The following is a 27,156-nucleotide window of genomic DNA, read 5'->3' as shown; positions in this document are numbered from 1 at the left end:
TAGTCCAGGGCTCCACTGAGTCGCGCTGCATCAGTAGCGTGCCGCACCAAGGCCCTTTGGGCCGCGAGCTCGCTGCTGGTGAGCCGGCTCTCCCATTGCTCCGCACTCGGGAATTCGTGTTGGTGGAATGCTTTATTTCGTTCGCACTCCCATGTGATGTGGTATAGTGTGGGTGTGTCGCCGCACCAGGGGCAGTTTGCTCTGTATTGTGTTGGTGACATCTTGTTATAGATGTACAAGTTGGGGAAGGAGTTTGTTTGTAGCCTACGCCAGCCGACTGCTTCCTCCCTCGTGAGGGCTTTGTGTGGTGGTGGGTACTTGAATCTAGTCCCCCTGTATAGTTGTAATGTCTCTGTGTATCCCCCCTCGCATGCTAGTAGCTGAAGCTCCAGAACATCTGACATGCCTGCTCGGTATGTAAGCCCTCGAGCTAGGCTGTCTGCTGTTTCGTTCCCCGCTACGGCTGCGTGGCCTGGGACCCAGATTATGTGTTGTATGGGTGTATTCTCAGCAGAGGCTGCTGCCCCACTGATTATCCTGAGGGCCATGCCGCTAATTCTGCCCTTCGTATAGTTTTTACACGTGTCTTTCGAGTCTGTTAAGATGTTTAGGGATCGGCCTTTCCTATAGCCTTCTGCTACCGCCAGCGCGACGGCAATTTCCTCGGCCTCCGTTATGCCCACGACCTCCACTGAGGCGCATGTGGCCATGTCTCCTGTGCTATTAACTACCACCGTAGCGGCTAAGCGCTTCCCTGCATGTACGTACATGGAGGCGTCCGTATAGACTGTGTTCTCTGATCGGCCTAGCCTCCTTTCTATCTGCTCGGCCCTTGCTTTTCGTCTGTCCTCGTGTAGGTTAGGATCCATGTTTTTAGGCAGGGGTCCTACATTAAAGGTCTTTCTAAGGTCGTCCGGTACGTCCGCGTATCTGTCTACCAGTCCGCACGTGTTCCGACCCAACCTTCTCAGGAGCGCCCTTCCCGTAGAGGAGCCTCTGAGTCTGATGAGTTGTGCCCCCAATTGAGGCTCGGCAAGCTCATCGAAGGTATTGCTGATTCCGAGTTGGAGTAGCTTCTCGTTTGATGCGTTTCTGGGCAGGTGTAGAGCAATCTTGTATGCCTTCCTGAGAATACAGTCGGCTTGCTCTCGCTCCGCCTTTGTTGTTGCGTGGTAGGGCAAGGAGTACATAACTCTGTTAACGATTAGGCTGTTGACGAGTTTGAGGGTATCTTCTTCTTTCATCACGTACCTTCTCTGAGAGACTCTACTGATCATTCTGCCAACCTGCTCCGCGGCTCTTCTCAGCAGGCTGATGGTATGGCTGCATTTTCGGCTGCTCTGCAGCCACATGCCTAGGATTCGTACCATGTTCTGTTCTTGGATCAGTTGCCCCTCTAGAACTACTTCCAGCGAGGCTTTGGTAGGATGTCTTCCGATCCTGATGATTTCCGACTTCTCCGTCGAACATCTCAGGCCTCTCTCCCTGACGTAGGTCTCTACGCAGGTCGCAGCTTCTTGTAGTCTGTCTTGCTTCTCCCCTAACGATCCTTGGGTGACCCACACCGTGATGTCGTCGGCATACATCGCGTGTTGGATGCCCGGGATTTCCTTGAGTCGTCTTGCTAGCCCGATCATCGCCATATTCAACAGGACGGGCGATATCACGGAGCCTTGGGGTGTTCCTTTGCAAGGCGTGGTGAAGACGTCGCTTCTCAGCTCGCCTAGTCCCACGGTCGCTGTTCTGTCGCTCAGGAAGGCCCTGATGTAGTCGTGGGTTCTTCCCCCGCAGTTGGTGTTGTTGATGCCTTCCATGATGGCGGCGTGGCTCACGTTGTCGAAGGCTCCCTTTATGTCGAGGGCCATGACTACGTTGTCGCCACTTCTCGGCATTTTCTCGAGTACTTCCTCCTTGAGTTGGAGTAGTACGTCCTGCGTAGACAGGTGGGCTCTGAACCCGTACATGCTGTCTGGGTACAGTTGGTTCTTCTCTAGGTGCGACTGGATCCTTTTTGTGATTACTTTCTCGTACATCTTGCCCAGGCACGACGTGAGGGAGATCGGCCTGAGGTTCTCGACCTGGAGTTTCTTGCCTGGCTTCGGGATCATTACCACTACCGGGTGTTTCCACTCGGCCGGCACTGTTCCTTCTTGCCAGAGCTTGTTGAAGTAGGCTGTGAGCTGATCTATGGCTCCATCGCTGAGGTTTCTTATGAGCGAGTTCTTGATTCTGTCCGCCCCCGCTGCTGTGTTTTTTGTTGCCGACCTGATCGCCTCGACGACTTCCTCTCTCGTTATGGGCCGATCCATGGTTGGATTCTCTTCGCCCTGGTACTCTTCTTGGTAGCTTTCGACCTGGTCTCTGCCGTAGCATTTGACCCGGACTTCCTCGAGTAGCTGTTCGTCCGTGCCCGTGTACTGGTGCACCAGCCTCTGAATCGTTTTGCCGCTTTCTTATTTGTTCTTGCTCGGGTCCATGAGGGACTTGAGGATCTGCCACGTCCTGGCCGTGCTGAGGGTGCCGTTCAGCGCGTTGCTGAATTGCTGCCATCCTTGCCTAGCCAGCTGCGTTGCATACTCCTCCGCTTGTTTAGTTATTTCGGCTATTTTAATCTTTAGCTTCCTATTGAACTTCTGTCTTTTCCAATGCTTGGTGAGCCCGCGTCTCGCCTCCCATAGCTTGAGGAGCCGCTTGTCCACCTCCGGAGTTTGTTCGGTTCTATCCACCTCTTTAGTATAGAGTTCTTGGATCTGTCTGAGTTGCTGGCTCCACTCCTCCGCAGATTCAATGCCGCCCTTGATCTGCTTGCAGTGTGCTCTGAAGGCGTCCCAGTCCGTTAGGCGGACCTTGCCTATTTTCCGCTTGATATTGTTTGCGGTTGTGCTGATCCTTATTATGTGGTGGTCGCTTCCAAGGTTCTCGAGCAGGTTCTCCCATTCTGCTTGTCTGGCGCCCCTTACGAAGGTTAAGTCAGGGCACGTGTCTGGACTGACGCTGTTCCCCTGTCTAGTTGGGTGGTGTTCGTCGGTTAGCAATTCGCACTCGGCCTGTTCTGCTGCAGCGCAAATGCCACGTCCCTTCTTGTCGTCTTTATTGTAGCCCCACCTCGCGCTCTTGGCGTTGAAATCACCTGCTATTACTAGGGTGTTGTTCCCCGCTAACTTTTTCGCCTCCGTAAAGAGCCTAATAAAGTCCCCATCTTTCTGTCTGGGCGGGCTGTATAGGTTTATAATATAAGTGCTTTTAGATCGTGCTTTCTTTTTGGGGATTATCTCCAGTCAAAATTCAGGGGGCACTTTTTTTACCTAAAGTGTGGTCACTGATGTGTGGTTAAGAGGTTAAGCTTCGCCTCTAAGAGTGGAACGCGACAGCATCTTGCAACGCTGCCAGGGAGTCTATAGAACGCCATTGCCCATTCGGTTCTACGCCTCGCTCGTCGGTAAATTCGTTTTTGAGGAAAGGAAATGTATCTGTCTCTCATATCTCGGTGGACACCTAAATCTCTCCGGAAGGGAAGGGAGGAGGAATGCAGTGAGCGAAGACACCGTATTCACTAAACGCGCCTTTGCTCATGCCAAGCCATCGAGCTGGCATGGCCGTGCAATAAAGACAAAAAAAAGAGCTGGCATGGCCGAGTGGATAGCATGCTCGTCTCGCACGCCGAAGACCGGGGTTCGAATCCCGAGCTCGACCAATTTCCTACTCCGTTTTCTTTATTTATATGGCCTGGCTAGAAAAGTTAGTTAGGCTAATTGGGTAAATAAGCAATTAACTAAGCTCAGTCCCACTTACTTGGAGCATCACTATACGATCCCTTCAATTGCTTGCATGGTTACTAGGCAAAGTACAATTGGCCCCTTTTGAAATTCGCGCACTGTGACGTCACGGCCGTTTCGACCAATTGAAAAGCGTGACATTTTCTGTCGACAACTGCTGCTTACAACGATGAGGCATTAAAGGCTTTCGCCTTAATATCTATAGAAAAGCAATAGAGTCTATATAGACTGTCTTTAGACCATTTTTATAAGGGCGTGACCGTCAACCGGTTCCGCATATGGAAATCCTTATCACTTTATTTTTGTTGCCGGATATAACGGTGCTAGGGGGAACAAAGACGATGTGCGGAGTGATATTTTGGCTTTCTATTTATTATAACGATGCTGCATTCTTTTAAAGCACTTGCGAGGATTTTGATACTTTGTGATTTGAAAGGGTATCCGTATTAACTCCTTTCAGTTTACTGCCAGCATACCGTAAAGAACTATCTTAAACAATACTTCTTCAAGCGTTCATGGAGCATAAAATTCATCCACTCTTGGAAATGTACTGTGCCACAAAGTATTCTACAATGTTTTCTTTTGTGTCATTTATTTGCTATATCAATCATCGGCTGTGCGGGGTAGAAAAGCGCAATTTGTTTGTCACATATTTTCTGGGAATGAGCAGTTCATGTGGCGAAGGCTTGCACGAAGCGACTGGCAAGGGCGTAGAACGCAGAGTTTATGATCAAATGTATGTTTGTTGACACAGAGACCCTGAAAACAACAACAGCTGCCTTCGGTGAGTGAAGACACTTTTGCACGACTTGATCATGCGCGGAATCACTTTTTATGCTAGCTAGAAGCCGTCTTTTACTGCCTGCACATTCTGGTAATTGAATCTTGGTTCGTTTTCATAAACGACACTCAGTTTTATCATTGCAATTAGCAGTGAAGGCGGGTGCTGTTACCCTGCTAGATGCAATCTCGGGAACAGCTTTATCCATCCAATTTTACCCATGCAAACTGAATACGATGCCGCGTTTTCGACAAATTAAATTTAGCTTGTTATATTTGACAGAAAGGAGGACGAGATTTGCTTCTCTATAAATATTTCCACCTTGTATTTTCTTTTCTGTTACAATAATTTGATTTTGCATCAGCAACACTTGAACGCTATTTTCGAAAAAATTATCCAACCGCGCACTAGAGCCGCTACCACTGAGAAATACTGAACTTAATCACTGTGGAAGTCTGTACCATCTGTACGAGTTCAAGCGATTTTTCGGCGTAGAAAAGGTGGTAAGGGCTTTTAATTTACCTTTTGTTTTCCGATTAAGCTTGCTTGCAATAAAAGCATGGTCACGCAGATATGCACTAGCATACTGCGAGTAGTTTGAAACTTTGAATAATACATAGACCGAATCAGTATGAAAAATCAAATTTAAGCGGGCAGGTGCAGTCTGTTTTTATACAGAGTTCTTAAAAAAATGGCACCATTGATGTCCTCTCGGGCGGAATGCAGAAATTCAATTATATAAGCTCGTTAAGTGCAAACTAAGCTTTCCATCTCATGTGGTTCGAACATATGCACCCAAAAGCGCATTGTTCACAACAGGCATAGAGAAAACGGCAGAGTTAGGTTCCGAAACTTGACGCAGAATCTTCCATTATGTACCAGGCTTTGTTGTGGAAGCATCACACACAAAAAAGGGCCGCCGAAATCAGTTCCGTTATTCAGTATTGCTGCAATGCTTACACGTGTCAAACATTATTGTGAACGCAGAATGCACGAAACAAGCATGCATGGAAGCGTGCCAAAATGAGGAACCCGAAAGAAAGGTGCTCAACGCGTCGTGCATCGGAAATTCAGCGTGTGACTGTACTTACGAAGACGGTGAGTACACCAGTTGCTGCCCCATGACATGTTTGTGTTCATGTAGAGGAGGGAACATTGTTAGTAAAGAGAGCCGATGGCTTTGAAAAAAACGAACAGGAGATGCTGCCACTGCTACGTATCGCTGTCCTCAGCAACTAGCGGTGGCTAGTTGACTCGAGAACGCTTTCGGAAGTGCGTATTCGTCTTGATTCGAATGACTCTTTTTGTCCTACTGTCTCGCATTGTTTTGATCGTGCGTATTGCGAGCACGCTTTGGCCCCCTGAACCTTCATATAAATTGCAAGAGTTACTGCCAAGAGTGAGAATTCTGTTAGCACTGTTTTCTTTCTTCTGAATGAAAACAAAATCGGGACACCTAACTGAGCCTAAGAGTGAAATATGAGTGAAACATTAGAGATCCCAGTTGTTGCTACTTTCGCGTAGTCGAAGTCGAGAAATAATTCTAACCGGATTTTTCCGCTATTTTTTATTGCTTCTCTTCGTTCTCTTTCTAATTTCTTCCGTGAGCAAGTAGCAATTTAGTCACCAGGTCACGCGACCAACTCTACAATTCATTATTCATTTATCACCTGCTACTGTAGGCAGCTTGCTGACAATCCGATCGGCCGGTTCCTACGTTTTCCGATGGCAGGTTGTGAGCATGCAACAAAGTCACGAGACCTCTCAGTTCTTTGGACAGGCTGCCACCTGCCACAGCTGGCAGGTTGTGATGATGTCACGAGATCATGCGACTTTTTAACAAGGTCATGTGGCATCTCCCGACCAAACAGCGAATTTTGTTACACACGCCGACCTTTTTGTGGACTCCAGTGCTACTGCAGTAAACGTACTGACAGGCGATGGCACACATGGTAAAACTGTGTAATTATTGTTACCGGTGAGGATTAGGAGTACTAGAACATTGGGAGAGATTTATATCAGGGACGCAAACATTAATGCGCGTTTTTTTTGTGGGCATGTTTTAAGGAACAAACATTGTAAAGGCAACACTAATGAGTGTTGTTTTGAGTGATTCATTAGGTACAAAGTCAATCTATTCTGCCGATGCGTTTGTGAGGAAGCGAATTCTTTCACTAGCTTATGATTAAGCTTCAGCTGACAATAGGCTGTGGTTATATGACAACCCAGTGGCAGCAGTGAATAATAATTTGGTCTTGTCTACAAAAGGCTTTTAAAATATTCTCGGTGGCAATTGAACTCATGTTTGTTGGGAAGCAAGACAGTGTTTCTTAGGTTACAGGTAGCAATTGCAATTTTTTGTCGTTGAATAAAAATAGTAGATCTTCACACCATTCACACCTTTCACACCATTCATACCATCACACCACCTTTCACACCATTGCAGGGCACAGGTTGCTGTCCTTTCATGGCTATGTAGTTTTAAACATGCTATATTAGGTACTCTGTTTGTGATGCATAATTCGATATTTGTTTTCAGAATGCACCGAAGATAAATGTTCCAAGTATTGCCAGGAAACCTTGAAAAAGGAGCACGTCCAATCCTCGCACTGCGAGAACAATGTTTGCCACTGCAACAAACATCCGGGCATGTATAAATTTCTTGTCAATATAAAGAGCATGGTTGATCTGCACACGCACGGAAAGAACCAGTGTGAGCTAGTTGCGTAAATAGCCAGGAGAGTTCTTAATATTGTACAACATTGAGGAATTAGGTCCAGAAAAGAAACGGAATTCAGATCAGTCACTATGCGGCCCACTTGAAGCATGTGGGTTCCTACGTGGACACAGGCCACCACCCACCGCGGGTTCGAGCTTCGCGCGAGCCAAGGGCCCCGATCAGCCGTCACCACACACACACTGGGACACCGCTGCAGCGCACTCAACCTCCGCTGGGAGGAGAGCGATTCGCCGCAAAGAAATAGGCCTCCAAGTTCACAAAGGAGACGTTTATTCACGTCGTCCTCCAGCAGATACACACACACTCAATAGTCACCCCGTCCCGGGGGCGCGCGAGGAGCAAGGCTCCGCTGCGCGCACGAAGCGACTCGAGTAATGCGCACCGCTAGCACGCCGCTGCAGGAGAATGTCCCCGCGGCAGTGCTGTGATCTCTCTCTCGTGTCGACCGTTGGGCCGGTTGCGAGAGAGAGTGGGCATTCAACGCAAGGTACGCCTGTCTGAGGTCGCTGGACCCCGCTGGACAGGCTCGAGCCGCTGCAGGTCAGAGGACACGTGCGGGCGAGCTCGAGTAAGCACTGGTCCGAGCGGCAAAGGCTGGCAGGGACAAACAGTAACGTACGCACCTTTCGCTGTCTCGGAGGGAGCTCTCTCTCTGGGCCCCGCTCGGACGGTCGCGCGGCGCGCGGCCGCCCAAAGCGGGGTCCCGAATTCCCGCCAAAAGGCGCCAATGGCAAAGGCCCTTGGGGAGCCGGGGCGGAGCTGTGGCTAAATGACAGTGATTAGTCACCCAGCCGCCTCTCCACCGCTTGAGGCGGGAGCAAGGGAAAGAGGAGAAACAACGCGGGCGGCCGGCACAGCCGCGCAAAGGCGACGGCGGAAAGCCAGATTCCCACATCCCCCTCTCCTTAAATGCCCTCCTACCCATCGGCAAAGCACGCGGCCAAAATAAAGAAATCAATACACAAAAAAACTACACTTCAGTTCCAAAATAAAGAAATGAATACACAAAAAAAAACCAGCTACACTTCAGTTCCAAAATAAAGAAATGAATACACAAAAAAAACCAGCTACACTTCAGTTCCAAAATAAAGAAATGAATACACAAAAAAACTAGATACACTTCAGTTCCAAAATAAAGAAATGAATACACAAAAAAAACTAGCTACACTTCAGTTCCAGCCAGAACAACGCAAGAAAACAAAGGAAAAACAAGGCAAACAACACTTGCATACGCTTCAGTAAATCAAAACAGCTTGCAGATTATATACACGGTACACAAGATGTGAATACAACTGTACAGCTATGTGACAGGTGGATGTCAGCCTCAAAGTTCGATGGCGCGGCCCAATGGGCCTGTCGGCGACTCACCGCTCGCAGACTTCAAGTTGAACGGGTTGGGAGGGCCGACGACTGATGGCGGTCTTCTTTCCCTTGATGACGAAGGGGCAGCGGCAGGGCACTGACCTCGCGCCCTTGGACACGACATCACGTTCGGGCACAAGACAGTTAGTGCACCCCTTTCACGCCGGCTGAAACGGGCGAGGACGTTCGGCGGCGTCCAGATGTGTAACCTTGTCCACAGCGAGGGGTCCTTCTCATCCTCGCGCTCACGCAGAAGCACAGCGGCACAACTCACAGGCGTCGCCTTGGTTCATGGTTACGCGCGCACACAGTCACAGCCACAACCACGCATACACCGGCACGTACGCGGACGCTGGTCGGCGACAACGATCCCCCTCATCAGAAGCGTCCAGAGGCGCCGCGGCGAGGGTCAAAGGGTTGCACTTTCCGCCCCCATCGCCCCAAACGCCCCGCCAACTTCCCCTCCATACGGGCCGCACAAAACTCGCACCGCGACACACGGCTCCTTAACGAGCCAACCACCCACAGTCGGGCCGGAAATGACAAAAGGCGCGCCGTACAAACGACACCTAATCCAATCTATTCCTTCTAGAAGATAAGAGCAAGCACGAGCGGGCTGAAGTTAGCCTATGTACATCTCGCTACGTTAGAACGAAAACAGACGAGCAAGCAGGAAAACGAAAGTTACTAGAAACTGACTCAAGCAAAAACAAATAAATAAATAGATAAACACACAAGGCTGGAACTGAGCATGCTGCCAAAACAACAAAAAAATAACACACCATGCTTCGCCTGGGTAGGGCCTGATGAGAAAGCTCGCCAGCTAGCTGAGGCTGCGTGCCTTCGGTTGCGGAAAAGTCCGCCGTCCGGCATCAATCACACCGGTGACCGTCGCCTCAGATTGTACCGGTGCTCCGTACGCTTGCGTTCCGCAGCACCAGTTGTGCCTTTGCGCTTGCATTTGATACCAATGGGTACCGGCGCAAGCTCGTCAGACCGTGACGCGTAGGCCTTCAGGTCTATGAACCCCTGCTTGCTCCTGGGGAAAGGCCCCATCAAATCGCAGGTGGCCATCTGCCACGGACGCACACTGTCAATCGGTTTCATCATTCCAGGCGGCTTGCCGCCCCGTGACTTCACCGCTTGACAGACATGGCAGGAACGGCAATAGCGGAAAATGTCACGCTTCATGCCGGGCTACGTCACCGAATGACTCAGTTTTGCAAAAACTTTGGAGCCACTCAGATGACCGGCCAGTGGCTCGTCATTAGAGAATCGCAAAAGTGCGCCTCTTAGACTTTTGGGGATAACCACCTAGAACGGGTCGATGGACTCGTCATCGGTGGCTATGTACTTCAGCACGAGCCCGTCATGGTCCAGCAAATATGACTCCCCGGGGTTCGCCACGACACACGCTGGCTTCTGCCCCCCTGCGCCCGCTACAATACAAGTAGCGTCACGGCGCTCCGTCTCCCTGAGACCGTCGCTCACCTCGCGACAAAAGGGGTCATTTTGCTGGGCTTTCAGTAGCTCTTACGGCTGAAAACGATTCCAGTCATCCCAGAGGGGAGCATGGTCTCGTCCCCACTCAGGTTTGCAGCCAAAATTTCCGTTCGCGTCGGCACCTCCGAGGCGCTCACGAAGAGCTTTGCCTCTCGTCCGCTTTGCGAAGCGCTGCTCGCCTGGTTAGCGGAATGGGTTAACCCGTTTGCGGGTTCCCCCTCCTTGCCGCCCGGCGGCTCGTCCGCTGTTTCGCCCCCTCCGCCTACAGGCGTCAAGGCGCCGCTGGCGAGTGGGGCACGGGATAGCGCGTCAGCTACCACGTTTGTGCTCCCCTTTCGACACTGCACGGAAAAGTCGTAATGCTGTATCAGGAGAGCCCAGCGCACCAGCCGACCCGCAGGCTCGCGGAGCCGCATCAGCCAACTGAGCGCACTGCACCCCTGCCTCAGTGGAGGCTTGGGCGGGCTGCACGAACGAGGGAGGCAAGGCTCCTAGTTCGATGAACGGCGTGGTTTCCACAGGGAACCGGGCCAGCGCCTCGCCGTTCGCAGAGCAGAATTGACTGCTCGCGGGGCACGGCTGCTGCTGTTCGAAACTGCCGGTTGCGGCAGCGTGACACGAACTGCTTTCGCACTGGGCGGAAAGCGTGCACAGCTGAGGCATGTGACCAGCGGATGCACCGCAGGGTGCTTCCGATACAGCTCCAATGGGAGCCACGTGGTCAACATTTTGGGTTGTGTCACCGTAAACCCCAATGGGGGCCGCGGCCAACCACGATGTCTAGCTATTCGAAGGAACAGCAGCCAGCGGATCAAACGACGCTACAACTCCGTAGGGAGCCGACATGTAGCTGCCGAGTGCCGCGCTGGGGGTGGTAGACACGGTGCGCAAGCGTGATCGTCAAGGCGACCTGCTCGGCTAATGTGCCATCAAAGGCGTAAGCGCCAATGACTTAGCACGTTGGGCGCCAGTTGTGGGTTTCTAAGTGGACACAGGCCACCACCCACCGCGGGTTCGAGCTTCGCGCGAGCCAAGGGCCCCGATCAGCCGTCACCACACACACACTGGGACACCGATGCGGTGCACTCAACCTCCGCTGGGAGGAGAGCGATTCGCCGCAAAGAAATAGGCCTCCAAGTTCACAAAGGAGACGTTTATTCACATCGTCCTCCAGCTGATACACACACACTCAATAGTCACCCCGTCCCGGGGGCGCGCGAGGAGCAAGGCTCCGCTGCGCGCACGAAGCGACTCGAGTAATGCGCACCGCTAGCACGCCGCTGCAGGAGAATGTCCCCGCGGCAGTGCTGTGATCTCTCTCTCGTGTCGACCGTTGGGCCGGTTGCGAGAGAGAGTGGGCATTCAACGCAAGGTACGCCTGTCAGAGGTCGCTGGACCCCGCTGGACAGGCTCGAGCCGCTGCAGGTCAGAGGACACGTGCGGGCGAGCTCGAGTAAGCACTGGTCCGAGCGGCAAAGGCTGGCAGGGACAAACAGTAACGTACGCACCTTTCGCTGTCTCGGAGGGAGCTCTCTCTCTGGGCCCCGCTCGGACGGTCGCGCGGCGCGCGGCCGCCCAAAGCGGGGTCCCGAATTCCCGCCAAAAGGCGCCAATGGCAAAGGCCCTTGGGGAGCCGGGGCGGAGCTGTGGCTAAATGACAGTGATTAGTCACCCAGCCGCCTCTCCACCGCTTGAGGCGGGAGCAAGGGAAAGAGGAGAAACAACGCGGGCGGCCGGCACAGCCGCGCAAAGGCGACGGCGGAAAGCCAGATTCCCACAAGCATAGAATATGAAATTCATGATGACTCAACAGCGGTAACAAGGAGGTCAGGACAGAGTAAGAGAAGGTACACGCAGAACAGCGCTGAACTTGCGACCGAGTTTAATCGGAAGTATGTGCGTCAATTTATACAACAGCTTAAATTTATACAAAAGTAAAAGTTACTTTTTTATAAATTGACATGCATACTTCTAATAAAACTCAGTTTCAAATTCAGCGCCATTTTGTGTGCACCTTCTTTTACTCTGTCCTATTTGTTTTAGCTGTTGAATGACAATGAATTGTTACAAAATCTGCAGTTATTATTAGAATATGAAACCTGCACGCAGAAATGTACATATACATAAAATGAAACCAAACAGAGGTTCCTTTACTGGTCGGTGGCAGTTCTGCACTTCGCGGCCCGTTCACATCGCGGATAGAACAAAGCTTTTTATTCTACGTCCAGGTAGAAGAGAAAACTTTATGAGCTGAATGATTCTATTAAAATGCATGTAGCTCCAACTAGGGTAAAAAAAATGGCAAAGCCCCCTCAGAAATCATGATTACGTAGATGCATGGCTGCTGTGAATGTTTTTACAGCAATGCAACCTAAAAAAAGTGGTTTGCGGGCTATATACGAGGGGGTACCCAAAAGAAACCGGACTTATTTTTGTTTGAACTTATTTGTTCACATTTTAAGCACAGACCTTCAAACTCCTTCAAAGTATTCCCCACTTGCAATGATACGCTTGTCGAATCTTTCATTCCATTTTTCAAAACATTGTTTAAATTCATCTTTTGTGATGCTTGACAGTGCCTTCGTCGTTTTTTTTCTTCACCTCAGCAACATCGGCGAAACGCTTTCCATTCACCTATTTTTTCATTCTAGGAAACTAAGAAAGTAGCACGGGGCAAGGTCGGGAGAGTATGAGGGTTGAGGAATAGGGGTCATGCCATTTTTGATCCAGAACTGTCGCAGAGACAGGGCTGTGTGAGCAGGGGCATTGCCATGATGGAAAAACCAGACACCTGACCGCCACAAATCTGGCCGCTTCCACCGCACACTGTTGCCCAATCTTTTCAAAACATCCAAGTAGAAAGCCTGGCTGTCTGACCCTGCGGAACAAATTCTCAGTGGACGACTCCTTTCACGTCGAAAAACAAATCAGCATTGTTTTGAGGTTTGGTTTCACATGACGAGCTTTCTTGAGGCGAGGTGAATTTGAAGTTTTCCATTGGCATGATTGTTGCTTTGATTCAGGATTCGATCCAGTTGAGTTGTCCCCATAGCATCGCCCTTGTACGTCTTTCTTAATATTTCAAGAGTTTCCAATTCAACTTTTTCCAAGCAAAAATCAGAATTTCACCGGCGCACGCTGTTCACGAAAATCAGTCATTGCAAAAACGACATTCACACAAAACAGTCGTCACTCTAAAACTCTGCCTAAACTAGTCTGACCTCCTTCAACGACGGCACTCGGCTTACTGACTCTGGAATGTTCGTTCTATGCGCTCCTAGTGGCAAAACGCGGTACCACAGAAGCTTTGCCGACCAAAAAATTTAGTCCGGTTTCTTTTGGGTACCCCCTCGTACTGACAGGCTATAGATATTAAAAGGCATTTTGCTCGCAGCTTTCTGCCATGTGCAGTATTTGCAAGGTAATATTTGGTCTCCTGTGCTTTTACAGCATGCACAGAGGCTGACTGCGCTAAAGCGTGCAAGGCACAAATACCTTACAAACCATTCCTGAGTGCGGAGTGCATTGGACAAGGAAGATGTAATTGCAAATACCAAGAGGGTAAAGTACATCAAACACATCCGATCATAATGCTTGCTCGGCGTGTATTGACTGCTTTAGCGCTTACTTTTGCGCACTAGAGCATGAAACGAAGTCTTCTAAAATGCGCAAGAATAGAAGCTGCTGTCGAAGGATGTTCTGCATTTTGGCACAGACATAGAGTTTCTTACTATTACCTAGAGGGAAAGCTGCCGGCGCTGCACTTCAGCCACCATGGACGCCCAAAGCATCATGGGGCGGTGAGCTACTTGTTGCGGCACAGTCGTAATTTTTTGGGAACATAGAGTGGCACTACTAAGACGTTCCATTCCGAAAACGCTGTTCGTGTGTGCGCAGACGACTTTCGCGCGAACGCAGTGGGCAAAACTCATAGTAGTGAAAACGCGACGACACACGACGCCAATAAAAGGTTTCACTTTTCCGAAATGCTATTAAAAAACCTCTTATAGTATTGAAGCAACAACATCTTTTTTGAAAACATATTTACTTTTAAAAACGCGCCTGTTAATTACGCAATATTAGTTTTTTTAGTGTTCATCACTTGGCCAATAGGAGAGCGAGTCGTCTCTTATTTTGGGCAAACTTTGCACATAAATGCTTTTCTGCTCGTTTGTTGCAATCATTAGACAAGATATTGAATGTTAGGACGTTTGTAGTTATCAAACAGCTTTATTTTTCTATTATTTTTTGGCCAAAAGTTTCAGTTCCGCAACAAGTAGCTCACCGCCCCATGATGCTTTGAGCGCCTATGGTGGCTGAAGTGGTCTCGAGGGATCGCCATGCAAACTCCCATAGACGGGCTGCCAGCTTTCCCTCTAGGTAATAGTAAGAAACTCTATGGGCACAGACACAGACAGCAACGAAAATGAAAATAGAAGCTACAGTATCACAATACACGTGCACTCCTTCGTCCTGAATTTGAAGAAAAGTTATTGAAGCATTTTGTCAAAGAAAGTTCTTTTGACCAGTTATCCACGATGGGAATGTCGTTGACTACCGTACTGCAGAACTCGATATGAAGGCTGAGGCAACTACTTATACATCTTGGCTTACTACTAAAGCAAAAATGCCCTCCGCACTGCAGCCGGCGACGAGTTGCAGCGTGAACGCTCGCTCGCTCAAGACATAACGTTTCAGCAACTGGCCAAGACAGAAGCTTCCACGGCCTGCTCCGCCGGCTCACTGGCTACCGCTCCAGGACTACTAAATAAACAGAAGGCAGTCGTCACCCACATGCGCCCTTCCCTGTCATCAGCATGCGTTCCGCTACTACGGCAGTAAGGACCAGACATATTAAGGCGAAAGTCTTTAATGCCTCATCGTTGTGGACAGAAGGCTGTCAGCAGAGGTGTCACGTTTTATTGTGTAAGCAAAATTGGCAGAGGCTTAGCTTGGTTAAGCCCGGTAAGTTGCGAAAGCAATAGTCCTGGCGGCGCCTGGTTTGGCTGGTGGTGTGTCTTGGTAGTGCTCTTAGTAAAGGTTACGTTTATCAAATTTTGCCCATTTGTTTTACATGGTATTATACTCACCACACGAGGGCCCCCACGTGCTGGGAGATTTATGCGTGCCTCGATCGCCAAAACGAGAGGCTGACGCTAACGGATGATTGTCTAGAAGCTGCGAGCTACGCGGCCAAAGCCGGCGGCCGAGGTTGCGGATAACCGCTGGTTGGATGGATGGATGGATGGATGGATGGATGGATGGATGGATGGATGGATGGATGGATGGACGGACGGACGGACGGACGGACGGACGGACGGACGGACGGACGGACGGACGCATGGATGGATGGATGGATGGATGGATGGACGGACGGACGGACGGACGGACGGACGGACGGACGGACGAACGGACGGACGGACGGACGGACGGACGGACGGACGCATGGATGGATGGATGGATGGATGGATGGATGGATGGATGGATGGATGGATGGATGGATGGATGGATGGGTGGGTGGGTGGGTGGGTGGGTGGGTGGGTGGATGGATGGATGGATGGATGGATGGATGGATGGATGGATGGATGGATGGGTGGGTGGGTGGGTGGGTGGGTGGATGGATGGATGGATGGATGGATGGATGGATGGATGGATGGATGGATGGATGGATGGATGGATGGATGGATGGAGGAGCGCCCCCTTTGAAACGGGGTGGTGGCAATTGCCATGCTCAGCTTTTGTTTCGTATTTTTTTGTGTTTTATTTGAGTTATTTTCTATTTCTTTTTATTTTACTTTTTATTTTTATTTTTTACTTTTTGTTCTTTTATTTCTTTATTTCTTCTTTTTTATTCGCGGCACCTGCGCGCAGCTGCTGCACGGCGCGGCGTGGTTACGCCGGGACGACCGCGACGAGACGAGTTGGGGCTCTGCCTCTCTCCTTCTGGCGTGACGTCACAGCGGAGGTCATGCTAAAGGTCAAACGTGGTTACACCGCCGGGATGCAACAACAACAACAACAGGAGGCGCGGCTACCGCCGCTTATCCGTTTTTTCAGCTAGCGTCCGCTTCGGTGGACGCGGTTGTTGCGCCGCGCGCCTTTTTACACTTTTACTCTTTCCTCTTATCTTTTCACTCTCTTCTATCTGCACGTGACAGCCGTGGTGGCTCGGCTTGAGCCAGTCGTCAAGCCCGTGCACTTTCCTTTTCATCCTTGTCTCAGTCTCAACAACAGCAACAACACTGGATTCATTCGACATGCTGCCCGATAAACAGAAAGAGAAGCTACGGCGACTTGCAGCAGCCAGGAAGCAACAGTGGACCCAAAAGACCGATGAAGAGCGTGAACGGCGGCTTGCTAAACTGCGACCTCAGGATGCTGCTAGACGGGCGCGCTGTGCGCTGTGCTTACGCAACCTACCGGGTTTAACCAAAGCTAAACCTCAGCTAATTTTTTTGAAGGGTGTCCACCGAGATATGTGTGACAGTTCCTGCTTCGTTTGCTTTCCTCAAATGCAATTTTCATTTTCTTCATTTTCATTATGACCCCTCTTTCTCTTTCTTCTTTCACTCCCTTTTCCTTTCTTCCTGTACGGTGCGGTTCAGTTTTCCACCGAGATGACAGAGTTACTGCGTCATTTCCTTTCCTCAAAAAAGCGTTGCGTTCAAAGGGCAAGGCATCGCGCCAAGCAGGCGGTGGCGTTCCGTGGAGTCCCTGGCAGCGCTACAACACGCTGTCGCGTTTCACTGCGAAAGACGAAGCTTAAGCATCATTAATTAGCATTTAGTCATTAATCAGTAATTAACCATCAGTTAGGAATTTTCATTACATAGTAATTAGTCATTAATTATGTGTGACATCATCAAGGGTGACGTCACTGGCGCCACAGTGGCAGTCAAAGTGGTGCGGGAAACGCTTTCGCCTCTACGCACTTTAGACAAAGTGCCCCTCAATTTTTTTTCGTTATAAAAGGAACAATGTCGAAAATAACTTGCTGGTGAGACTTTAATGCTCGCGGCCGAAGACACGATGATTCACAAATTCTCGACAGAGACAGATAGAGAACCTAAACTTCCAAGTCAATGTTTCAACGTCCGTTTGAGACTGCTTATCAGCGCGGTCTTGCCGCTAGCTAACGCGTGGGTGACGTGTAGCACCAGAAGCTGCCATAATCTTGGGCGTAGTGTAGCAGGACCGGAGTCCTAAATCTCCTATGAACCTTACACGTTTTCTTTTAAGGTGACAAAATGGCGCCTGAATAGGACCGACTTTTGTGTCTTCTTCGGATAGGCGCTCTTATTCCACAGCAGGGGCCGCCATGGCGGTTGAAAACGTAATGGTTGTAATGTTCACGAGGCAGAAGACTGTTTTCACTTGTCTGATTTTTGAAATTCGCGGCGAGTCAGCTGTAAGCAAGGGGGAAGATGGAGGAAGCGGAGTGTACTAGCTCTTTGATATTTACAGTGTATAGCTCGGCGATCCTTTAGTTGTAATTATGAGGCGAAAATGGATGGTTTCTCCGTATACTTCACGCCAGCGAGGAATGCGGCCGTTTGTTCTATTCTGATTCCGTGGTATGCTCCATGATCAAAAAGAGAGTGCAGATGTCTGCTCTGATGAAGGTAGGTGCTTAAGTGTGCTTGAATATGTTCTTAGAGGACATCGGCGCACCGACAGTAAATTTGCTGGTTTGGTGAGGGTAGTTAAAAATGGTTTCTGCAGTTGCTTATATTTCTGTTCATTTTGAGTAAGCTGCGTTGGTAGGTTGACCACCTCTTGCTGATGTGTCTCTCTCAGCGCAGCGACTCTGGCGATTACGCTTGAAACAACAATACGTCTACACTCGAATAAAATGGAGTAAGCGGTTCTCTAGCGCACTCTCTTTTACTAAAGAGAATGCGCTAGATGATGTCTTAATCCGTTCTTACCCCTCTGTGTTTTTTTAATGTATCAACATAGCCGTAGCGTTGCAATCAGAAAAGGTTGCGTGTGCACAATATGTGTCACGGGGTTGACTCTAGTGCGGGCCAATGAGCTGCATTTCACTCTGCAGGACAGGAGAAACTTTTTGCGTCGTAGCCCTCCCCCCGTAAGCCAGAGTGGCATCTGGTCTTGCTTTCTTAACTGGTTTTCTTTAATTGGCTGATTTGTAAATCAAGGACCTAGTTACCGCGTTTGAAATTGTTTTGTTTATTTCCTGTTTCCTCCTTCGTGCTTTCTTGCCATTTGCAAACCGGCCAGTCATTGAAAGGCGTGGCCAGACACCACCTATCAAACAGTCACTTTTTTCCAGAGTTTTGAACTCGTATGCCTTCGTTTGACGTCACTGCTACGCGTCATGGTACCGATTCACGCTGCCTGGTCCGAGAAAACTGACGTCACAAATGGTCGCCTTGGGACGTGGCCCGCACTGTACCAGGATGGGAGACTATAACGATGACAATTAACATTTGCACTAACAAGCAGTTGTTGATACATCTCGCATTCAACCACGGGAACCACCCGGTGTGTTTTCTCATTGTTTTATTGCCCCTTACTATCTTTTACCTTCAGCCTGCTTCGTAGGCATTGTCAAGAAAGGAAGGTAATCCCAGTGAGCGGAAAATACATTGAGAGGCGAGTGCCCTGGCGTGTAGTGCTGTTGGCGGTCTTGCTGTTGTGCGGGGACGCAGTAGCCACATACGACGTGGGAAGTATCGTACATGTGCAGCACTGTGGCGCAAATGTTGCAGTATGCTAACTGCTCGCGTATTTGTAGAAGTAAAGAAAGCTGGAGAGCTGTGCTTCCAGCTGCTCCGTGGAGCGACCGCATTCCTGGCTTCCAAGAGCAATGCCGTCATTTAACTGCCATCATGGATTATGAGGCGGCCCAGATATTTTTACGGTTCAGTACATTATATCACATCTCTTTTGATTATAGACTGTACTCAAAACAAATGTCAAGAATATTGTGAAATACAAATTGGCAAGAAACTGCTCAAGTTGGCGAAGTGCAAAGGTGATGTGTGTCTGTGCAATCCTTAGCAAGAAGCTTTCAATCAAAATCAAAAGAAATATTCAAGTGAGTATTACAGTTAATCCTCCATCTAACGAAACGTGATTTTACGAAGTTCTCGGTTTAACGTACAAATTTTGATTCCCCGGCAAGTACCCTTAGATTCGCTGTTATTAATCACCCCAAATAATGAAACAAACGGCCTCTAAATCCGATTTAATAACGTTTAGAGTAAATAAGCAAGAAAAGCTAACTTATAATTTCTGTTGCCACGATGTTTCGCAGCTTGCTGGCAGCGGGCTAATATAAATATCAAGGCAGCCAAGACACGGCCCTCATTTTGTTTTGATGTTGTTGCAAGCTGTGTCGCTCCGCGCAACAAAGGACTGGGCAGTCAGCGGCGCTTCACAGCTTAACTTCGAATCCGCTTTACCAGATCTCGCTTTAACGCACAAGCGACTGGTGCCGCCTTCGTGGTGTTTTCGTATGCGCAGGCGCGGGTTGTCGAGAAATGCGATGCCGCGGTATAGCTTTCGGTTTTGTTAATTGGAAAGACATGGAAGTGGCCTTGGTCCTGCAGAGGGCGTCCTAAGGCTGATGATCATTATTAATGCAAAGTCATAATCCAGAAGTTAATTCCTGTCGGCGTAAACTAACCTAACCTGTAAGTGGAATGCAAGTCCGGTGGACCCATGACGTTAACGCATGCCTTGAAACTTTCACGGCTATGTCATCACATATCTGGCGAAAAAGTGAAAAAAAAAGAAGCTATTGTTCTGTTGCAGTTCCTGTAGTGTTTTCAATGTCTGCTCAAAATGACTTAAGGGGACCGTACAACTGTTTGCGGGACTATACAGTAACCTGTGACGATCAGAAAAGGTTAAAAATCAGTCAAGAGGGTATCACTAGTAATAAAAGGGATAGTGCACCCAACACGGCTGCCGAAAATTTTGCTCAGCATCCTACATAAACCAATACTGAAAACAGCCTTAAGTTCCGCTGCAACCGTCTTGTAGTGGGGCAGGCGACGCAATACCCCTACCCGAACGAACAGTGGGCACGAAACCCTTCGACACTTTCCCCCTTTTGTGGCAAATCCAAAGAGGACTGAATCGCGCCAAGTCATACCGCTGAGTTTACCTTGTGCTATTATTCAGAAGTGCTGGGCATCCACTGAATACAGCCAGAAGTATACAATTAGAAAAGCCTAAATCGAGGTGCAGAATTTTTTTAAATGTCGCGAAACGTTTGAGAACAATTGAAATTGTGCGCGGCGACCTTTTTGAAGAGTGCCGCAGTCTATATAGCTGGCATATTAAGACTATGTGTTGTTTGCGTTTAGCTTTTTCTAATAGTTTTATGGCAAAAAGCAACGACGAGACACTCAGACAAATATTTAATTCAATTTTGAAGACACCAAAGCCAAGTTACCGTGTTGTTTGCGCTAAGCGCAGCACTGTGTAGCGCATAGATAGAAAGTGAGAAAGTCACGCAGGAACCTTTTTCTTAGAAGACCAGCGCTTCTAGGAGATCACTCCGAAAGCCTGTCTTACCCACCAACATTTACTTCTTTTCTAGGAAACTACGTGTCTGCTGTCTTCTACTTGGACCAAACAAAGGCAGCACGAGAAGATAATGACCAAGCACCCTGCAACGCCTTGCATAAATTATTTAGAAAATAGCCTATAATCAAGCACTCGAGCAACGCTGTTAAAGTATTATGCATTAAATTATACTACTCACGTGATATTGACTGCGCTTGAAATTCGCAGGAACGTATATCCCCATTGATGCAAGCGAGCGATGGTTCTTTTTCCATGGTACCTGCATAGCGCTACGTCACCATCTGTCGCATGACCATTCCTTAACATTTCGTAGGGCCTTCTTGAGAACACCAATATGCCACTATAGCTTCAATCCACAAAGAGCCTCTTCGCTGGTATTGAAAATTATCTGAAACGTTTTGTTCCCTTTTGAGTTCACACCTTGTTTTTCACAAGGAATACCACTGACATCTGAAGTAACCGCTTCAGAGCGCAATAAGCGTCCAAGCTCATTGTTACAAACCCGTGCTTAATATAGTTACACAGACGCGTGATTTTAGGATACGATTTGAAAGCATTAAGGATAACCTTTTTACCTGCTCACCTAAATTGCTGGTGAAGCCTTACGACCGAAACAGTGAATAATTTTGTCAGTTTTCTCCGAAGGGTCACCATGCTCTTCAGTTTCTTCAGTGTAATTGCAGCATTAACATTTACTTTTGTGACCTCCGATTAAGGAATTGGCTGTTTTCTGCAACATGTTGTAAACCATACGGTACGGAGCATGTAAGTGTGCGCATGCACTGTTAGCGTCGAATGAAAATGGCAGCAGGAAAACAAACGGGTAAAGACGAGCACAAAATAACAAGAGAGAATTAAAGGTGCAGTCTATAATCACCCCCCCCCCCCCCCCCCCCCTTTGTGGTCTTCGTGCCATCGAAGTGAAAATGAAGGTCTGCCCTATATAACTTTCTTCAATAAAAATCTACTCATTTAGTTGTTCCAGTTTCAACTGTCCTGCTCACGCTTCATTTTATGCGCTATTAGCCTTTGTAGTCTGTACGCTATGAACGATTACTTATGTGACGGAATTTTGTCTGATTGGGTTCGCATCCTAGATCGGCCTCTGGACGGCTCTTCTCGGAGATTCTGGACGTCTAATCAGGGACAGAAATTGAAATCAAACATTTCTGCCCCAGTTCCTGTTCTTCATCATAGGACGTATATTTAAATTAAAATTTTCTGACAAGGCAGTAGCAATTTTTCTCAAACCTTTGTCGCCTCTGCGTACGTGCCCCAGAAAATGTCCTGTGGCAGGTGCAGGATGAAGAATGTGCGTTGAAGGCTCTTAACGGAGCATATTGACTAAAATAAAGCGTTAATGAACAAACTAAACTCTAGATTGTGGCCCGTAAATAAAGGGTGTATGACTGCGACTAGTTTCAGTTTGCACCCACATGATTTGGGCACACTATCCTGTATGAGAAGGGCAAGAGAATATGATGTCTGGTGTGAGAGTCAACCTTCATTGCAGTCGAAGTGACCATCCAAAGGATTAAAGACTCCTTAGTTTCTTTAATGTTGATATACTAAGAGCACAGTAGACTGGATTTTAGCTCAAGTAGCCGTACTTTATGGTCCAAGCGAACTCCCGGAGGAGATAACTAGAGCAAAAAGAAAGGTAATGACAAGTAATGGTGCACCGTATCACGGCAAATTTTTCTGTTCTGCAGTTAAGGCATTCCTGCATGAAACTTGATTACGGTGTGCCCATACGGCGTACAGGGTCCTTGATGTCCTCCAGGGCCAGATATCTTCTGACGTGGTGCCAGCAGTCCCCGTTAAGCTCATCCAGCTGGATGATACCGGCTTCGCGCGGATGACATACCACTCGTTGCTTGACGACGCCAGTGATTCGCATGAAATCGTCCATGTCCTCGAAGGCGAGGAGGCCACTTTGAACAATGGCCGCTGCCTCAGCATCGTTGACAGACAATAGCTCAGCCAACTGTTGAAGGAGGGCAGGGTGTCTTGCGACCGGCTCGAGGGCTGAGGCGCAGTGTCTGTATTGTAGTAACAATATTGTTATGAGAAACTACTAAAAATATTAAGTGTTAGCTCATTATGGTTTAATAAAGAATAAAAGGTGGGTATTAATTGTGTATTTGAAAGCTTTACGACATTTCCAGAGAGACCAAGACAGTGCTTCGGCATAGGCGAAAAATCAGATTACCAGTGCAATAATTAAAAGGTCAAAACAAAACAAAAACATCTAAATGTCTGGTATAAATAGGTACTCCGCATTTGTAGCAGTGCGGTACGAACACATCTACGGCAAAATGATTCCCTAGACGGGGTGCAGAGCGTTGCTGCCGCGGAATTTTCAATGCTTGTGCTATGCGAAGTTATTCGCCAATTCTGAAGGCGTAGATATTGTTACGCGGCGGCCAGCCGAAGAATGAGACGTTGTGAACCATGGCTATGAGATGATTTAATGGCCGCTGGCCTAGCGCGAGCGCTCCGTCCCGCGCCACTGCCAGCTTCGTCTTCGTCACACTACCCGGGGCCTCCGAGCGATTGTCCCGATCGGTGACGAAGAGACGGGCGAAATGGCGATGGTCTTGAGTGGAGGGTTGAACAGATATACAAGATGGTGCAGTGCTGGCCGCCACGATGAGAAAGATGAGAGAATGAGTCCCGGCCCACGAAGCATCCGGGCCGTAGGGTGCCAGGAGCTGACGGCCGAGGTCTCTGGACGCACCGAACGGCAGAGGCAGGGGGACGGTGTCTTCACGTTTGGGTCTTGAGTCAGTGGGGTCTTGGGTCGGTGGGGTCTTGGGTCCGTCGGGTCTTGGGTCGTCGTGTAGTGTGGTCCGGGCGGGGGACGGGGCTGGGGTGAGCGTCAAGGTCGGTTCAGGTCGGGCGGGCTGGGGGACGGCCGTGCGGCGCTGACCAGGTACTCACTGCCGACGTCCACGGCAGGCCCAGGACGCCGAAGCTCTGTGACCAGGATGGCGATGAAGGGACCCCCGCACCTCACACCAAATGTTACGCGGCGGCCAGCCGAAGAATGAGACGTGGTGAACCATGGCTATCAGATGATTAATGGCCGCTGGCCTAGCGCGAGCGCTCCGTCCCGCGCCACTGCCAGCTTCGTCTTCGTCACAATATTTTTTAGTTCAAGAAGGAATACAGTAAAGGGTCCACTAAATGTGATGAAATAGAAGTCCTAAAGAAGCGTTAAAAAAACTTGTTGGGTGAGAGCAAAGACAATTAAAAGTGCGATCCGAAAAAGTAAAACATGGCAGAGTACAAAAATAATTTCATATCTAGAGTCGATTCGAACACTACCTTTAAGTGCTCGGTGTTAAGTGCTGGAGCATGAACAAAGGAGCTCAGAGGCACATGGTAGAAGCTATCAGGTAACAGTGGCGTGACCTGAGAGAACATTTTTCATATAGGTGGTAGGTGCGCCGAATGCATCTGAAACGTGAGTAGTACCGCTGCATCATCGCTTAGACGTAGTCAACTTCGTTCAAGCCGATTGCAAGTACAGTTTTTGCGAAAAGTAGCCAAACAAAGTGCTCTCCATTTAAGCCACACAGTGGAGTTCTTACGGCACTCCTAAGCACCGAAAGGTCTCAGAGTGTGTGCAGAAAGGGTCTCCTTACATTGCATAATTTTCGAACTAAAGGCGGTTGCTACTGTTATATTACACGGTTAAGAAAGAAAAAAACGTGCGGCCAGGTTACGTTTGGCAAACACGGTACTTCTCAGACCGAAGAGATAGGCAGGTATGCAGAAGTATCTGTGACCTAGTTATTCAACCAGTGATTATTCGCCACACTGTAGTAACTGAAACGCAAGAGTACTGGTGGAATAGGGTCAAAGGTTAACTCTTCGACGCCACTCTCGTACTGTACGAAAAGCTGCGTTATAGCACCTCCAGCAACCGGCGATTACGTACTTGTCCCATCGCGTTGTCTTCAGAAAGAGGGCAGCCCGGGTCACAAGGTCCGAGTTGCGCCGCACGGCGTCCAGCACAGCGAACCACTCTCTGGTCGGTTCCATCCCGGTGCGAAGGAGAATACTGGTCAGTGTGTAGTTTGCACCAATTCCAATCGACAGCCGACGAACAAACACGCTAGTTTCGGCGAGCATCTCAAAAGAGAACTCTCCGCTTCGGATGCGTTTGCTTTTCCTCACTTCATCCTCCAGTTTCTCCAGGTCTTCCTCATCCATGCTGAATATGTTACTCACGGAAACGAACAGTTCGGTGACGCTTGTGTTTTGAGAGAGTGCATCGAGGATTACTCCCCAGCCCATTTCTGCCGCGTCGGCTGGGCTCTCCCCGGATGAAATATAGAGCTTGAGCGCTCGAAGCGATGTGGTTGCTCGAACGTAATTGGCGACGGCAGATGAAAGGGCCAAATTGCTTCTGGAGACAGCGACTGACACCGTTGTTATGTGGTTCAAAGACGGCAGGAACTGTAGAACGCCGCGTTCCAAGTCGTCTCGCGTTCCGCTTAAGAAGCAGATTTCGGAAACCGCCTTGCATTCGACGACGCTGATGTCGCCTTCAACGTAGTATTTTCCGAGGCAAACCTTCTGTTCTGCGCCGGTACCACTAAGAACGCTGCAGATATGTTGCAAAAGCTCAGCGTTCCACATAGAAGTCAGGATGGTTAGTTTCTTCATTTTTTCTTTATATGCCAGCGCGTTGAAGAGCCGCGACCATCGTGCCGGCTCCCAGATATGGACCGGTATGCTTAGTTCTTCCAAGGTTTCGTTCCGTATGATGGCTTCGAGAAAGCGGCCGCTTATATTGGGAGGTTGAAACTGACCCATTCCCGTTAGCGGTCCGAGATGCAGACAGCGTAAAACGTCGTTCTTTTGTAGAACATCTGCCATGAGCTCCGTATTCTTGCGATCAATTCTGAAAAAGTCAAGGGTGACTTCCGTTTGCATAAAGGCCTTCCAGAATTGAAGTTTGACAGCTGCTGGAGTCAGAAGATGCAATGATCTTTAGGGTTTCTAGCGTGGTTGTGCTGTGGAGGTAATCGCTAAAGGCAGAGCGGTATGCTGCCCTTCGCGCATCATAACGGAAAGAAAGCTCTTTCAGGGTCGAATTTACTTTAAGGGCGGCGAAAAATTTCAGTGCGGCTTGGTCGCTTTCGATCCATACTGATGATATATCCAGGGTTCGAAGAGACGTGGTCGTATGCAGGAGTTGCGAGAGTGCTGCCAAGAGCCTTGAATGACAGTCTTCGAGGCAGTCGCATTCAAGCTGCTCTAGACGCCATAAAGTGGAGATCACCGCGGTAAGGCGTTCCGGGGTGTCGGAACGTGAAAAGCGTAGCTTGAGTTGCTTCAACGACGTGTTGAAATTAAGGGCACTAGAGGCGATTGCAGCGTGCTTACCAAGGGTGTCTAAATGAACGTGCGCCGAGGTAATACAGGGGTGTTCATGCAGCAGCCAGTACAAAAGGGTTGCAGCTTGGCGAGTTTGAAATTCATCGATCTCCTCCGGGCGTGGGTGTTTCCCAGCTATACGAGACAGGCATAGGTTTCCGCTTGTCCCTGGAAGATGACGCAGTTCTAGACGCCCGTGAATAAGGATCTCATTCCATGCCGACATGTTGCAGGCGAGGTGACAGGTTCGCTGTTCGGAACCAGTGCAGGGGGCACGGTAGTTTAGAGCGATTCCGGAGAAGCCCCCGCTGATGCCCTCGATGCTGCCCAAGAGTATTACTTCTGGTTGGCCGTGCTCTTGCTCCGGCGGCCTCATGACCTTTTCGCGCCCTGTGGTGTCCGTCTTTTGGATCTGCGCAAGAGAGTAGCGTGATAACCAGGGTTGCCCGGCCTAACTGACACTGCGCGCAAGTAATAGCGCCTGAGGGGCGTGCTTCCCTATTTCATTAGCACATCGCTCGTGGACTGTAAATATGACTTAGGTATTCAAAGCAGTATCTGTAAAATCAGGAACTTGTTTAAGATAAGCAGTCACCCTGAATGTGGCATGACGAAAGAGAATTGTTCGACACAAGCTAGTGGCGAGGAGAATTCTTTCGAGGAAGGTACCATCGGGGATCACATTATTTCGGCGGTCTATGGAGTTCGCGGTCTCGTGGCAAGGTGAACACAGGCTGCGTAGCTGTCGGTACCAGATTTATCGCGTGGGAAGACATAAGGCATCATTACGCTTTAAAGATATATATTTTAAGTCACCCTTTAACAATATTTAATTGAATACTGCGAGCAGTATGTGGCGACAGTGGTTTTCGAGCACCGACCAATATTGCATTCATGGCACGGGTGGACTTAAATCTTTCCATTTGTGTTTTTCGAGGACCTCGTGGCGTGTCAGAGTGAGGAAGCAATCGTCACCACTTCGTGAAGACACGACGCAGTGTTTATAATCAGCAATGGCGTATTGCCGCGCAGTTTGCAATTGT

The 27,156-nt window shown here is 49.1% G+C and overlaps 1 protein-coding gene and 1 pseudogene across 9 annotated transcripts in view; one reads left to right on the top strand and one right to left on the bottom strand.

Annotated features, from left to right (window-relative positions):
• LOC149348674 (uncharacterized) overlaps positions 1-20,885 on the top strand; it is a 60,421-nt gene extending 39,536 nt beyond the window's left edge. For 7 of the 9 annotated variants that reach the window (XM_089588247.1, XM_089588245.1, XM_089588243.1 and 4 more), the window contains 6 exons: positions 4,531-4,560; positions 5,545-5,655; positions 7,097-7,204; positions 13,613-13,723; positions 19,083-19,223; positions 20,736-20,885. In XM_089588247.1, coding sequence (XP_089444373.1) covers positions 4,531-4,560; positions 5,545-5,655; positions 7,097-7,204; positions 13,613-13,723; positions 19,083-19,186 — 464 coding nt within the window. In that variant the 3' untranslated portion in view covers positions 19,187-19,223; positions 20,736-20,885. Of the gene's footprint in view, positions 1-4,530; positions 4,561-5,544; positions 5,656-7,096; positions 7,209-13,612; positions 13,724-19,082; positions 19,224-20,735 lie in introns of those variants that run through there. The other 2 variants (XM_089588249.1, XM_089588250.1) reach the window with 2 other exon arrangements.
• A 1,547-nt stretch (positions 20,886-22,432) lies between these two features.
• LOC149348673 (uncharacterized) lies at positions 22,433-26,489 on the bottom strand (annotated as a pseudogene).
• Positions 26,490-27,156: the final 667 nt, after the last annotated feature.

Source organism: Amblyomma mixtum, chromosome 4, assembly GCF_055824585.1.
Source record: "Amblyomma mixtum isolate Tamu chromosome 4, ASM5582458v1, whole genome shotgun sequence".
Lineage (NCBI taxonomy): Eukaryota > Metazoa > Arthropoda > Arachnida > Ixodida > Ixodidae > Amblyomma > Amblyomma mixtum.
This window is presented reverse-complemented; position numbering and strand designations above follow the sequence as displayed.